Source organism: Aspergillus neoniger (genome assembly GCF_003184625.1).
Source record: "Aspergillus neoniger CBS 115656 unplaced genomic scaffold BO87scaffold_6, whole genome shotgun sequence".
Taxonomy (NCBI): domain Eukaryota; kingdom Fungi; phylum Ascomycota; class Eurotiomycetes; order Eurotiales; family Aspergillaceae; genus Aspergillus; species Aspergillus neoniger.
Window position 1 is genome coordinate 326,214 of NW_020291134.1, and position 14,197 is coordinate 340,410.

The following is a 14,197-nucleotide window of genomic DNA, read 5'->3' on the forward strand; positions in this document are numbered from 1 at the left end:
CAAGGCCACTAGGCGGGGATGGGGAGGGAGGGAGGGAGGGGGGGAGGGATTGATGGTGTGGTGGTGATGCTGCACGGTCAGATCGATAGCCCCAACCGGGTGAGTATTGATGGATGAACGGAGGAATCGGAGATGTGAGAGAGGGACCCAGAATGCCTGAGCGACGCAAGGGAGGGCGCGAAAGTAGCAGCCGCGGACTACCGTCAACCAGTGGTTAGCACGTGGAGAGCCGCTGGATGGATGGATCAGAACTGAGAAGACGGAGTTTGACCAACAGAGGCGGTGACTGGCTCTTCTGAGGGATAATTTTGGGGGGGTGACAGAATAAAAAAAGGAAAAATAAAATAGAATAAAAAAAGAGAGGGGAAGGGGGGAAATAATACTTGAGAGGGAAAATAATAGGAAAAAAAAAAAAAAAAAAAAGGCAAGACAACAGATGAGAGGATAATGATTCACTGAGATGCAGGAAAAACTGCAGATAACCGACAGCTCAGCACACAGATCTGCGGCGCCAAAAAAGCAATAATGCAACAGTCACTGGGAAACCAACGATGATGGAGAAAGAAGTGGGAAAAGGCACGGAGAATTGCTATGGGGGTGTGGAAGAGAGGTTGTTACTAGTACGGTGTACAGTAAGTAGTAACTAGTAGTTTAGTAGTAAAGAGGAGGTGGGAGAAGGGAAGGACCCAGCCAGGTGCTTTTTAGTTTTGGAGATTTGGGACTGGGACTGGGACTGGGACTTGGGAACTTGGGAGGTCGAACCAGTGGCAGCAGTTCGACAACGGCCCGTCTTTGAGAGTCAGTCCGACGATTATTACACTGGGTACTACCATTAGAAGAACGGGGCCCAGCCACTAAACTGACTTACTTGGCCTCACAGAGTGTGTGTGTGTGATGGGGACCATTTAATATCGTTTGGGCTTAGCAGTGAGTAATTTACTGTCAAGATGGTTTGGGTATGGTAAAGTCAGGACTTGAGCTGCACTTATTGAGGACTGCGAGTACTACTACGTAAGTATAATCCCTACAAAAGTATTAACATTAACTTACCGTAAGCATCTAGATACAGATTAGATACACTCGAGGTGACAAGAGGAAAGAAGAGATAATAGAACTGGGAGGTTGTCAATCGGGCGGTCAACACCATCCCAGTCCAATTACCAAAGCAAGCAAAAATCCCAGAAGAGAAATGTTTCGGGTGCCTATTTCCTGCCTTTCCGTTTTCCCCAATTGTCCAACAATAATTAAAGACGAAAACCCCAATTTGATTGCTGTGTAGATAGATAGATGATAGAAGGATAATCACAAGAATCTTCCAAACATTCCCTGATGGATTCGATTTACTGTAAGTACAAAGTAATATTCTTCCGGGAATGGGGCTCATTGGAGGAGATTGTTCCCGTACTTTTTTGTTTGTGTTCCCCCTCCTCCAACCCCGAAGATGGAAATACTTTTCTGGCAGCTCAGCGCGCGTCCATCATCTGTCTCAGATACCGTAGGTCCGATTAGGCAAAGAGAAAAATTCTAGACACGTCCTTGACCCCAGTTTGCGTTCCGTTGGCGGGTGGATCGCGAACAGATACCTTTCCTTTCTCGGGAGGATGGGTTCCACCGGGTTTCCGCTTTCCTTCTTCAATTCTCTTTCGACACCTCGGATATGAGACAGATTCCAAGGAGATGACCGATTTCAGAGAGATCTGAAAAAGGAGGGTGTACAGGAAGTAGGAAGCAGAAAAAATGAAGGAGGAAAATTCCACATTCCCCAGAGTGTGAATTAGGAGAAGAGACAAAAATAGTAGGGAAACAACCTATTAGGGGGTGACGTGGTCAATCAACACACGAACTGCTGTACACACAGTACTTCATTTACCTTAGTACTTACTTCACTTACTCGCTTTTTCACTGATGGAGACAGCCGGGTGTTTTCTCTGAGCAAGCCAAAAAGCAGCACCACCAGCAGCATCAGTACCAGCAGAACAGCAACTCTGGTTAGACACCTGGGAGGGCGGCCTTAGTGCCACGCTAGGCCGAGCGGGGCGGGCGAAGAAAAGACTAGGTTCCAACCGACTTGTGCCGCACCCAACCCTCTTCTTTTTCTTTCTTTCTTCCTTTTTTCTTTTTTCCTTCTTCCATAATGGAATTAATAGGAATTAAATCCTCCCTCAATTTTAATTATTCCATAACACGGTGGATACGTTTCCATGGTCCAGGGCAAGCCACCAATATTTAGCTTCATTATTGATCTGGAGTCCGTGTAGCGTCATCGCTTGCTTTCTCTTTTAGAGATTCGAAATCCGCTACAGTTGCCTCCTACGTATTATCTCCTCGTATCTTTCTTCTTTTCGCTTCCCGGAGCTAGTCTATCTATCGACTTATCTCTCTCTCCGTCTGAGTGGGATTTAGTAGTTGTAATCCAGAGCTGCGCTTGTAAGTGAACAACAACAATAACGATAATAAATAAATTAAAAAAGGGTCTGAAAGAAATCAAAACAAAACAAAAGCTAAATCTACACTCGGACCTATCTACAAGTAGTAAGTACTTACTTAACAAGTATACCTTTAGATATGAATTATGGAGTAACTTTCCAACTGATCATCATGGATCAAGTGTTGCTTTCCCTTTTTCATTTTTAGCCTCTGATGATCCCGTTGAAATCTCTGCAGGTACGGTGTAGTTCAGTTTTCGTTCTATACATCAGCTCCTTCTTACCGCGGAAAGGGCTTATTGTGCATCCCCCCTCAGACCCGGAACCGGGTACGGAGAAGTACGGGAATTAGCCAAGGAGTTACTTAAGTTACTACTGACAGGCATTAACTATTATTATTCTCTCCTCTCCTCTCCTCAATCATGACATGACATGACATGACACTCGCACACACACACATACCCCTGCACCTGCACCTGCAGATAAATTGAGAGGATGGTAGTCACACATGTGTTGCCTACCTCGTCTATCCTATATCGCCCCTTAATTTGAGAATTGGGACAGACTTCTGATGAAATGGTAGGGTCCAAATCTGATCTCATATCATCACAGCCGTACTATGTAAAAAAGATGGTTAGTCTATATGACTGGTAATAGCCACCACGAGCAGAGAACCCGGATGGAATTTAGTAGTTCTAGAAGAGCTCTTCTTTCACCGACCAAGTAATTTGCATCGTAAGCAATGCAATAACTAATCACCTACAGGACAAAAAAAAAAGTGACATATTTAATTAATTAACAGACGGAACGGATTCCATAAGTTCCTTCCATTCATTCATCCATTGCAGCGGGGAGGAAGGAAGTCAAGACGGAGTGACTCGGCACTTTGCATAGTAATTAGTACTTCCACAATATGAATACGGGAAAAAAAGAAAGACGTATCCGCCCGAACAACTCTACTAAGATAGATATATATCACTTCGACATATCACTTATTTATATATGAAACCTGGCTTTTTTTTTTTTCTTGAATAAACAAATATACAATATATATTCTGCACATCCCAATTGAATAGAACACCTAGATAAATAAGATAGATGGTAATTGATTGATTGATTGACCAGTCTACTCAAAACTTGCCCCCCATGGCGCGCGCGCGGGATCGGCACATAAGCCCGTCATTTTCCGTCCTCGGGATGAGTCGAGGCCTAGTTCTAGAACCTTGAGTCTTTTTCCTTTACCTTGGCTTGGAATAATGAAACGCCCGTTCAAAAAATGACAAAATGGTGGTTACTTTGTTACTTGAGGTTGCAGGTTGCAGGTTTGTGTGTGTGAGTGTGAGTGGTCTGATGTCATGGCGGTCCTTTGTGTGCGAAATCGATCAAATCAGATGATAGTGATTATGTTCTAGAAATTTATTCCCCCATCCAGATGCATCACATCCATTTACTGCGCCACCAGTATACTTCCAACTATCTTATTCTGCCATTTTCGATCATTTTGTGTCGGTAGGTTCGGTAGGCACATGATAACTATTAGTATGACTGCTCCATTCATCAATCAATAGTAACATTCTTGAGGTTCACTGGTTCACTTACTTAAGTCAGTGGCATAGCCAGATCTCCTACGGAGTACAGTGTCTACTAGGCAGTCTGCTCAAGACCTCATGTTCAGCCATTTACACCATCAGATCCATCCAATGACTCGTAGGAACTCATTAGCGTGGGGACACTCGAACATGATTCAAGCAGGCAAGCAAGCTACAAGCCAAACTTCGTTCGCCCTGCCAAATCAACAATCAACAATCCACAATCCACCCTTTGGCCATCGCTGACGTCACGGGATCCATCCAGTCTACGATTGAAACCTGAAGCCCATACTGTACTACTGCTTATGGATTAGCTACAGAAGTGATCCACAGTGCCCAAAGAGAAGTAATATCCTGAACCTTACCTCTACCCCTCCCCAATATCTAAATCTTAATTGTTACCTAAAAATCATCATTCTATCCCATCCCCCAAAAGATAAACACCGAAGTATAAACTGTAGCCAGGAATGAAACCAAGGTAAGCTAGATAGTTTAGTGGGCGGTGGTGGTTGTTGTTGTTGTTGTTTCATCGTCAGCCTCAAAAACTAGACTGACGATCAAACTTACCCTATTCTACCTTCCATCCCCCCACTTACTCTTCTCACTAGACGGGGCAAAGTTACTCAATACAGTAGCTTAGCACTACAATATGGTTTTTGGTTTGTGGTTAGGTTAAGCTCTGAAACTTCCCAGAAACGAGAGGAAGACAAACCGTACAACAAACACGTGGGGGCGTGAGAACTGCCCAGCAAAGGGGGGAGGCCGGGGGGGGGGGATTGTTTCAGGGTTGAAGTTTAATTACTATATACTTGTGCTCATGGTAGCTTGGATGGAATTTTAAAAGAATATTTATGTTGCGTCATGAACGGTGATTGAGTACTGGATAGTCGCTGATTTTACTAGAGTGAGGAGGTTTTGTGGCATTGGCTGGATAAATATGATACTGCTTCTCGGTAAGTCTAAATTGGAATCATAGTGTAGTTACGGGAAGAACTTGTCATTTATTGTACAGTTATTTGTTGTTCGTGTTGCATCACATACAGTAGTACTCGAGGTGGAAGGGTAGGGTGGGAGGGGATGGATGTGTTGTTGGAGGTGTGTGCATACTGGCAGGGCGTACTACTGATCTGCTTTGCTGCTGTGGGTGTTCGTAGATACTTGCTTTTACCCAAGACAAGGTGCAATTAGCTGTTCATTTAATTGATTCTATGGAAAAGGAAGTTTCTAGTGGAGTGTTGAGAGAATTGCAGATGTTCTGATGCTTGAGAACTTTGCCTTCTGTATGGTCTTGTGCTTATTGGTAATGTAACAGGGATCATAGATTTTATTATGGTGCGTTAAGCAATCTCACTGCATATATATCGTGCCTGCCGTTCATCGTCATGATAAATACGATTATAGTATACATAGTTTGTACTCTGTACTCTGTGGGTGATGCCAATCTACCGTCCAACATACTTCAACTCCAACTTCCGCAAGGGGATATACGATAGGCTGGTAAAGACAAACGCCAGCTCATTGGCAATGTCTCCACCATCGGTACCGATCTTGCGCGCCAGCGCTCCAACATAATATGTTTCGTCCATGCCGACGATCCATCCGGCCGCACCGCACAGGAACGCCGTGAGACCGGCGTACCCGACGGGCAGTTTCGACGGCGTGTTCCAGGCGTCGAGGTCATAGTTGGCCAGGTTGCCGTTGCGGAAAAAGTAATGTTCGCAGAACAGAATGACAAAGAAGGAGGTGTTCCAGTAACCCAAAAGGGAGAGGAAGTTATCCAGGACAGTCAGCAGGTGGTCCCGGCCTGCGATACCAATGACAAGAATGCAGGCGAAAACGAGGAGCGTCCAGATGATTCGAGGGATCTTCTGGAACGGCTTGGCGAATAGTTGCGCAGAGAGTGATCCGGCGTAGATGGCAATGCAGTTCATACCGACTATAGTTTGATTAGCGGCGGTTACGGCATGAGATAAGTGAGTGTACTTACTACCACACAGCACCAAAAGCACCAAGAGGAATTTAGCAAATTTGCGGGGATAGATGATGGTCTGCAAAATCTCTCCGGTTCCTTCGTCATAGGCAGCAGCCCATTCTGGGTTCCCATCCAGAGCAGATGCAATGCACGCACCGAGCAACATTCCGACACAAGTGGGGAGTGAGATACCCAAGGTGGTGTAGATGAAGACCTTGACCTTGGAGGTGTTGACCGGGTAATGCACATAAAAGTCGGACACGATCGAGCACCACGATGCACTCGAGCCGTAGATAACGCTGATCAGGCTCAGAACGTTTCCAGACTTGGTCAACCCGGACACGGTCCCGGGATCTGAAAGGCTGGCATGGTGAGCCGCTTCACCATAGACGATGATGAAGACGACGAAGGAAACCATCCAGATATATTGCTCAATCGTCATGACAGCCTTGAGACCGAAAAAGCTGAAACACAGACTGACGCAAGCAACGATGACGACTCCCACGACCATGGAGATGTGATTGTCCGAAACAGCGCGAAGAGCTTGACCACCGGTGATGCAACTGACAGAGGCCCAGCCCAGCTGTTCGACGACATTCAGCGCCGCGATGATGGACGAAGGGTAGAAGCCAAAGGAGTATCTAGAGATGGCGACCTGACGAAGGCCAGTGCCGGGGCCCATTGTGGCACACCAACCCTAGTGAACCGATATGTAAGCCTTTAGACAGACCAGAAGCTGAGTGCGCAGCATTGCGTCGCAGCGGGAAAAGAGGTAGAGTAGAGAAAGTGGTATGCGAACCGTGAGAGCAGCGCCCAGAAACGTCGCGCATATCATAATGGCGATCGTCTGCCCTAGGGTTAAGCCAAATTCCTTCCCCATAAAGCCCGTACTGAAACAACTGAGGTTCATAGTGGCCGAGGCCCAGATGAAGGCCATGGCGAGGGTGTTCGGCGGTTTGCGATCTTCGGGCAAGACTCGGTCGAGACTCTGGGACTCGACGCCCATTTTCCGATCCAACAGCTCTTCATAGTAGCGGATGCGGGCAAAGAAACCGCTAGGTTTGACCAGGGCATGTTCCTCCACCGAAGCCGTGGCCTGCTTCGGTTCGATGGGGTTGCCATCCTCAACGGTTTTGAAATCCATCCTGAAGAGGAGGGGCAAGGGGGGAGGGGGGAGGGCGAGAAATTGCGGGGAGAAAGAAGCGGCAGCAGAGCAAGGGAGGAGGAGAGAAAATAAGGGCTCACGAGACACCTCTTGTGCTCAACGTCTTCCCCAGAAAACAGGTGTTCGAGGCTGCAATATATTTGTAGGCAAAAATTGCCATTGCGCTTGAAGTCGGCGATGAATGGGGTATCGCAGACCTCGCTAGTCGTGCCAGATTGGTCGTTGTTTTTTTATCTTTGGCCCTCACAGCAGGTCGGCCTATTATTTGTGGAACAGGGTTTTCTTATCACAGATTGCCCCAGTCCGTGTCTTTTTAGTGCCAACCGGGCGAGACATGGTCAGATAACACTTGAAAACCTTTTCCCGCAAGTTGCGGTGCTGCTGGGCGAATTCGGCCAAGTCCGAAGTGACTATATTGCTCCAGTGCTATTCGGGTTTGATAACAGGGTTACCACTGGAATTCAGGGTTATATTTCCATGCCAGAGAAGCATAGAAAAGCCTCGGGTTTCTCTCTCCATGCGAACAGTTGCCATCGAAGCAGCATATCTCCGTTAAGGTTTCTGGTCCACTTCGGCCCAGCCTTTAGTCGCGCGTGCTTGTGTTGCAGTGAGTGGGTCAGGGGATTCGGGTGAGAGCAGCAAGCAGTCAACCACTACTACTGTGATATGTTTACTCCCTACTCGAGATATAAGGAATTGCTCGCAGTGGTAGATGGTGTTATCATCTTGATTTTGATATACTATGTTTTCTGGAATTTTGTGGGCGAAATTGGCATCAGCCCACACCGTATGGTGGCCAAGCCTACAGATGGAGACCACAAGTATATGCCAAGGCAACAACAAAATACTACTTGAACTTCAACATCCTTGCTGAAGAACATGAAGTGAAATGTGTAACCGTCCTAACTTCCTAGGTGCTTGTTTTGCCACCCGCCAGCTGTCACTGCTAAAGGGCCAAGACAAGCCTGGACCAATCCTTTTCCTGCTCCAGACTCATTCTCCAAAAAGAAATTCATCAATCAACTCTTGAGATAATAATGAATTATGCTGTTTCGATCTCTGTATGAAGGGATAAACAGCACTGTCTCCGTTAGGATGATTGGCTTAGTACTCAGCCGACCCGGTTTAAGATTCATAATACTGCGTGCCCTTGTCCAGTAAACCCAGTACATTCATACATTGCGGTTGTTCTTGGGTTGTTCTAGAAGCAAGCGCCGTATACAGGTGTTTTGGTGCGGAACCAAACGGGTGCATTATACTCATTCACAGAGACATTGAACCCCATATTGTCTCTCATTATAAGCTAGCTAGCTACCCTCCCTCAATTTGGGTCACCGCGGTCCATGATAATGTCATCTCAATAGAGTGCGTCCATAATGATGCACAGTCAGTGGTCCGTCGACCTCCAAGCATGCGGTGACTCTCCCACTATACGGACCAGCTACCAAAATTGCAGATGATCAACCTATACTATTGTGGTGGAATCGAGCAAAGGACATGGATTCACTACCCATGCGTGCATTGGAGGCGTCTCCGCTGGTGGATCGGACAGGCAGAACTCAGCCTCAACCTGCAAGCCGGGCGCACTATCCCAACACACCAATCACCTCCAATCGAGCCATGCCCATTGGGGGAATCGGGATTATCAGGAAAATGGTGCCTCGTTGGTGGTAGAGTTCATGATGGCATGGCCATAGTAGGTGACGGAATTGACGCACTCTCCGCAACGGCGACCAAAACGTTGCTGGCAATCTTGTGTTGTTTTGGGTAATGATCGGTCAAGTCATGGCGGGTCAGATTGATGTCTTGCAGTTGTAATCCATCGAAAAGCACCAACAGGCACCCGTGAAGGGAAAGTAAAGCAAAGCAAGTTGACGGTGGGTGTGGGATTTTCCAGAAAGTCCATAAGGTTGACAGAGAAAGAGACGGCGGCTCCGCCCATCAGCCCGAAAGGGAATGACTTCCTCCCCCGGCCTTTCCAACTTTCCTCTCCGACCACTCGGGCTTGTTGTCTGTCCTCTTCTTCCTCTTCCCTCTTCTTCCCTCTCTCTTCTCTCTTTCTCTTTCCCTCCCCCATCTCCAGATTCTCTCCGTGGCTATCGTCTCCCCTCTGGATTGTGTCAATTACATTGACCCCCTCCTCCTCCTCCTTCTTCTTCCTCTCCATTCGCCTCTTCTCTCTCCCCCTCCGCTCATCCTTTCCCATCCTCCTTCTCCGCCTTTCCACTTTTAGTCTTTTGTTTCCTCTTCTCTCTCTCCCACTTTCCCCCCTCATTATCTCGGCTTAATCTTGGGACACACCTTCACCATAAATACTTTCTTCGCATTTAGCCTCTGCTGGTAGCAATTGAGCTTTTCCCTTCTTGACTACATTTTTGCGGCCCCAGGCCATTTATTCTTTTTGGATCACTAGCTCAACAATCATTGGGTACTGTTGAACGTCTGTTAACAGCCAGCTATAATCTCATCAACTCGCATTACTTGTCGGTATGTCGGAGCACCTTCCAGACTATCAATTGGTCTCTTCTAACGTCACCCGGAACTCAGCAATAGTCTCCTCCTCCGTCCCTCTCCGTTCGAGATCTTCCCCGAGTCCACCGATCGTCCCGCTACCATGGCTTCCGAAGTGTCGAGTGTCAATGTCAACGGCGGTGCCAAGTCCCGGGCTGCCATGCTGGAAGAGCAGCATGCCCGTGATGAGGCGCACAAGGTTACCGTGGAAGATGTTGTCGATGAAGAGGATGTGAAGCACCCCCCTCCGTCCACCTCGGTGACCGAGGCCGAGTCCTCCACTCCGGCGCAGACCCCGGCCCCAACCGCCTCTCCAGCCCCCAAACCAGCTCCCAAGAAGTCACCTGCTCTTGATGTCCAGTCTGAGGAACTCTTCCCGGCTCTTGGAAGTGGTCCGAAGCCCAAGGTCCCCGCCGCCTCTGCTTGGGGTGCCCGCGGTTCCGCCGCTGCTGCCGTCGCCAACAGCGCTGCCAGCGGCGCACAGGCTGGTATGTTTTACCCGCTCCATTGTTTGAAATTCGCATCGTTATGCTGATATATTCCTGAACTAGCCCCCGGTGGTTTCGGTTCTGAGGTTCCCAGGATCATGAGTCTGCCCGGAAAGCACATGGAACAGCTCCGGTTGGCGCCCTCGCAGATGCTCCCTCGAGGCCAGCTCAAGAAGCCTCTGCGCGATATCCTGCGCGATATCTCTAAGCGATCCAAGGCCAATGTCGACATGCGCGGCGGACCCGGTGGCTCCATCATCTTCGAGGGTAAAGGCTCCGTGGATGCGGTCAGGCAGGCCCTGAAGGAAGTCGCTCAGCAGGTCGGATCCAAGGCATGTATTTCCGTTGTCGAGGTTTGGGGTGGATTGTCGACTAATGTCTTTCCATAGCAATCGGTTCGCGTTCCGATTCCTACATCCGCTCGGCCTCACATCATCGGACGCCAGGGTGCCGTCGTTCAAGACATCCAGCAGCGGACAGGCGCTCGTGTGCAGGTACCTCGCGCCGAGGAATCTGCTCCTGGAGCGGACGATGACGACAGTGACACTATCGATGTCCTGATTGAGGGTGATGCTGTTGCGGCCGAGATGGCTCGTCGGGAGATTGAAGCGATCGTCAAGGAGCGCGCCTCCAACATGAGCCTGCGCCTCAAATCCGTCCCGCCGGAGTTCTTCCCCTTCATCGCCGGTGCTCACAATGCCAACCTCAAGGAAATCGAGGAGCGTACCAAGGCGCAAGTGCATATCCCCCGATACGACACCTGGCAGAGTCAGCCTCCGCCTCAGGAGGCTGATCCGGGTCACATCCAGTTCGTGCCGGTTCCCGAGAAGCACATCCACATCTCTGGTGAGCGTGCGGCCGCTCAAGAAGCTCGCGCGGAAATTGAGAGACTTGCCGCCGACCTGCAACGCCAGCTCACGCTTCGCCAGCTCGCCATCAACCGTGGCCAGCATCAGTTCATCCTTGGCGACAATGCCGATGCTCTGCACGAATTCCTTGCTGACACTGGCTGTGCCATTGTCCTGCCTCCTGCATCCGACGAGAGCGAATTCCTCACCATCACGGGTCCGCTTGACTGCATCGAGAATGGTATCAACCGGGCCATGGATCTTGCCACCAGCATGCAGATGGCAAGCATTGACCTCTCTCGTCAGCACCCCGGTGCTCCCATGGGTCCCCACGCCCATGCTCGTGCCCTGACCCAGTACCTTAGACAGCGTCAAATCATCAAGGAGCTGGAGAGAATGTATGACGCACGGATCGCCCTTCCGCCCAGCTCGGACGGTCCTGTAACCTGGGAGGTCTACTCTAGAGATGGCAAGAACACCATTCGCGCAAGATCCGATATCATGAACTTGGTCCAGGCTCACCCTCCTACGAGACTTCGTAGCCTCGCGGTCGACCCCTACTTCCACCCTTACCTGCGCTCTCGGAGCATTCCCAAGTTGCGGAGTGACTATGGCGTTCACCTTCTTGTGCCTGATGAGCTTGATAGCTCCGACGTGGTCTTGGTGTATGAAGGTCCTTCCGCTTCTGCTGCTCAGGTCGAGATTCCTCGTCAGAGACCTTCTGCCGCTGAACTTGCTACCTTCGAAAAGACCCTCCAGGAAGCTCAAGAGTATCTTCTGAGCACTCTCGGTGACCAGAACGATGTCGTGGCGACGTCTGTGAGCGTGCCCGGCAAGTACCAGGACAAGATTCGCAAGTTCATCTCCCGTCAACAGGAAGCGAAGAGTGAGGACGAGATCCCTGTTCGCGCCATTGTCGGAGATGGACGTAACCGCAACGAGTCCGAGGTTGCACTTCGTGGACCCTCCCGTCTGGTGGAGGATCTTGCTTCGAAGATCCAGGCGTTTGTTGTGGAGCAGGAGAAGGATGACCTCGAAAGAGGATACACCACATCTTTCGACTTCCCCCAGAAATATGCCAACTTCCTGATTGGCAAGCGCGGTGAGAACATCAACAAGCTCCGTGACGAGTTTGATGTCGACATCAAGGTCGAGGGGGGTAAGGTTGAGGTCAAAGGACCCAAGGCCAAGGCCGATGCTGCCAAGGCTAGAATTATCAACCTGGGCAAGAAGTTGGAGGATGAGACCACTCATGTTCTGAAGGTTCCTGCCCAGTATCATCGGGAATTGATTGGCCAGAAGGGAAATCAGGTCAACAAACTGCAGGACCGCTACTCTGTCCGTGTGCAGTTCCCACGTGCTGCCGTGGCTGCTACGACCAGCGATGACCAGTCCGTCGCCGAGACTTCTAGCGACGCAGGTGGCTCTCGCCCCAACCGCCCTCAGCAGGCGCTGGATGAGGTTATCGTCAAGGGTCCCAGCAAGGGTGCTGATGCTGCACGCGATGAAATCCTTAGCTTGCTTCAGTGGGTGATTGACCACTCCTACACGGCCACAGTGTCTGTCGCTCAAGCGCAAATCCCCTCCTTGATTGGCCAGCGCGGTCGTGAGATGGACAAGCTCCGCGCCGACACCGAGGCCCAGATTGATGTTCCGGGAGTCAACGATGCTCCGGATGAGTCGGGCCGTGTGCAGATCAAGATCAGAGGCACCAAGAAGCAGGTTGAGGAGGCAAAGAAGATCCTGGGGCAGCGGTCTAAGGAATTCGACTCCATCGTTACGAAGACGATTGACGTGGACAAGAAGTACCACAAGTCGCTCATTGGTGGTGGTGGTGAGTAATCTGTGCCCATTCTTACCAAGGTAGCATGAGTAACTAACAGTTGCGCAGGTGCCAACATCCGCAAGATCGTCGCTGAGGCTGGTGGCCCCACCGATGGCAGTGCTTCCCGCATGGTCAAGTTCCCTCGTCCAGAGAGCAGTGACTCGGCCATCAAACTTGAAGGAAATGGCCAGGTGGTTGAAAAGATCATCGCTGCGATCCAGGACTTTGTCAAGGAGCGTGAGGATCAGGTGACCACGACCGTTGAGGTTCCTCCGTCTCAGCATCGTCTGCTCATTGGCCGTGGAGGTGAGACCCGGCGCGGCATTGAGTCCAAGTTCAACATCACGCTCGACATTCCTAAGCAGGGATCCGGACGCTCGGACATTAAGCTGAAGGGACCCAGCAACGCAGTCGCGGAGGCTAAGGAGCACATTGAGTCCATGCTCAAGGATCAGCAGGGTGAGACTGTGGAAGTTCCCCGGAACCTGCATCATGCTATTTCTGAGAATGGCTCTTTCTTCCGTCGCCTGCGCAACGACTACCGCGTTACAGTGGACCATGCCGGGCAGCAGGTGCCTCCCAAGCCTGCCTCCGAGGACTCCCGCGGTGCAGTCAACGGTTCCTCTTCTCTCCCCTTGATCACAGATGAGCCTAGCGAAGCCGTGGAGGCTCATTCATGGAAGATCGTGGACAACAGCCCGGCCGCTGCCGATCCCTCCGAACCGGCGACCATCCCGTGGGTGCTGTCGGGAACCAGCGACAATGTCGCCAAGGCCAAGTCGGCCCTGGAGAAGGCTATCGCCAATGCTTCCCAGCAGTCCGCTACTGGCTACCTCATCCTGCCTGACCCGAAGACTTACCGCTTCGTCGTCGGCCAGGGTGGTAGCCAGATCAACGCGATCCGCAAGCAGACTGGCTGCCGGATCAATGTGCCCAAGGACCAAGCCAAGGGCGAGGCGATCGAGATCAAGGGAAGCAAGGAGGGCCTGGAAGAGGCCAAGGATATGATCCTGGAGGCTGTCCGCGCTGGCTTGAGCGGCAACTCTCGGTCATAAGGGGAGGAAGGCCGTTAGGTGATTTTACATATATCCAGAGTGATATATGAGAATCGTCGAGCGACCATGATATCTTTTCTTTTCTTATAATCTCCTTTCCTTCTATCTTTGTCTTATGTGCTCTCTCTCACCAAAAGAAGACTGTGTTATACATCTACTACATGCATTTGCTGGGCGGTTGACGAATTGCATAACCTGCCTCGAATATCCTGTGATTAGGCCTCACTCCTCTTATAAATATTATCATATGCATTACATAATTGTCCAAATATCAAAAGCTTAGAATATTACTGGGTATGCTACTAGATTTATTGTCAT

General features: G+C 50.0%; 3 protein-coding genes across 3 annotated transcripts; 2 read left to right on the forward strand and 1 right to left on the reverse strand.

Annotated features, from left to right (window-relative positions):
• Window positions 1-5,327: 5,327 nt before the first annotated feature.
• BO87DRAFT_373744 (putative nucleoside transporter) lies at window positions 5,328-7,430 on the reverse strand. Its single transcript, XM_025622624.1, has 3 exons — window positions 6,787-7,430; window positions 6,003-6,684; window positions 5,328-5,951 (listed from the first exon to the last, which is right to left on the reverse strand). Exons 1-3 carry the CDS (start codon window positions 7,129-7,131, stop codon window positions 5,458-5,460), a joined length of 1,521 nt encoding a protein of 506 aa, XP_025482831.1. The 5' UTR covers window positions 7,132-7,430; the 3' UTR covers window positions 5,328-5,457.
• On the forward strand, window positions 7,220-7,860 carry BO87DRAFT_205722 (uncharacterized protein). The gene has a single exon (XM_025618586.1). It carries the CDS (start codon window positions 7,330-7,332, stop codon window positions 7,783-7,785), a length of 456 nt encoding a protein of 151 aa, XP_025482832.1. The 5' UTR covers window positions 7,220-7,329; the 3' UTR covers window positions 7,786-7,860.
• Window positions 7,861-9,573: 1,713 nt separating this feature from the next.
• On the forward strand, window positions 9,574-13,958 carry BO87DRAFT_205740 (putative RNA binding effector protein Scp160). The gene is made up of 5 exons (XM_025618587.1): window positions 9,574-9,639; window positions 9,700-10,151; window positions 10,215-10,483; window positions 10,541-12,833; window positions 12,891-13,958. Exons 2-5 carry the CDS (start codon window positions 9,767-9,769, stop codon window positions 13,877-13,879), a joined length of 3,936 nt encoding a protein of 1,311 aa, XP_025482833.1. The 5' UTR covers window positions 9,574-9,639; window positions 9,700-9,766; the 3' UTR covers window positions 13,880-13,958.
• Window positions 13,959-14,197: the final 239 nt, after the last annotated feature.

Coding starts and splice junctions, on each gene's coding strand:
- BO87DRAFT_373744 (XM_025622624.1), bottom strand. CDS start 7,131: ATGGATTTCAAAACCGTTGAGGATGGCAACCCCATCGAACCGAAGCAG. Junction 6,685..6,786: donor TTCTGGGCGCTGCTCTCACG/GTTCGCATACCA, acceptor TCGGTTCACTAG/GGTTGGTGTGCCACAATGGG. Junction 5,952..6,002: donor GCTTTTGGTGCTGTGTGGTA/GTAAGTACACTC, acceptor ATCAAACTATAG/TCGGTATGAACTGCATTGCC.
- BO87DRAFT_205722 (XM_025618586.1), top strand. CDS start 7,330: ATGAATGGGGTATCGCAGACCTCGCTAGTCGTGCCAGATTGGTCGTTG.
- BO87DRAFT_205740 (XM_025618587.1), top strand. CDS start 9,767: ATGGCTTCCGAAGTGTCGAGTGTCAATGTCAACGGCGGTGCCAAGTCC. Junction 10,484..10,540: donor CTCAGCAGGTCGGATCCAAG/GCATGTATTTCC, acceptor GTCTTTCCATAG/CAATCGGTTCGCGTTCCGAT. Junction 12,834..12,890: donor GTCGCTCATTGGTGGTGGTG/GTGAGTAATCTG, acceptor ACAGTTGCGCAG/GTGCCAACATCCGCAAGATC.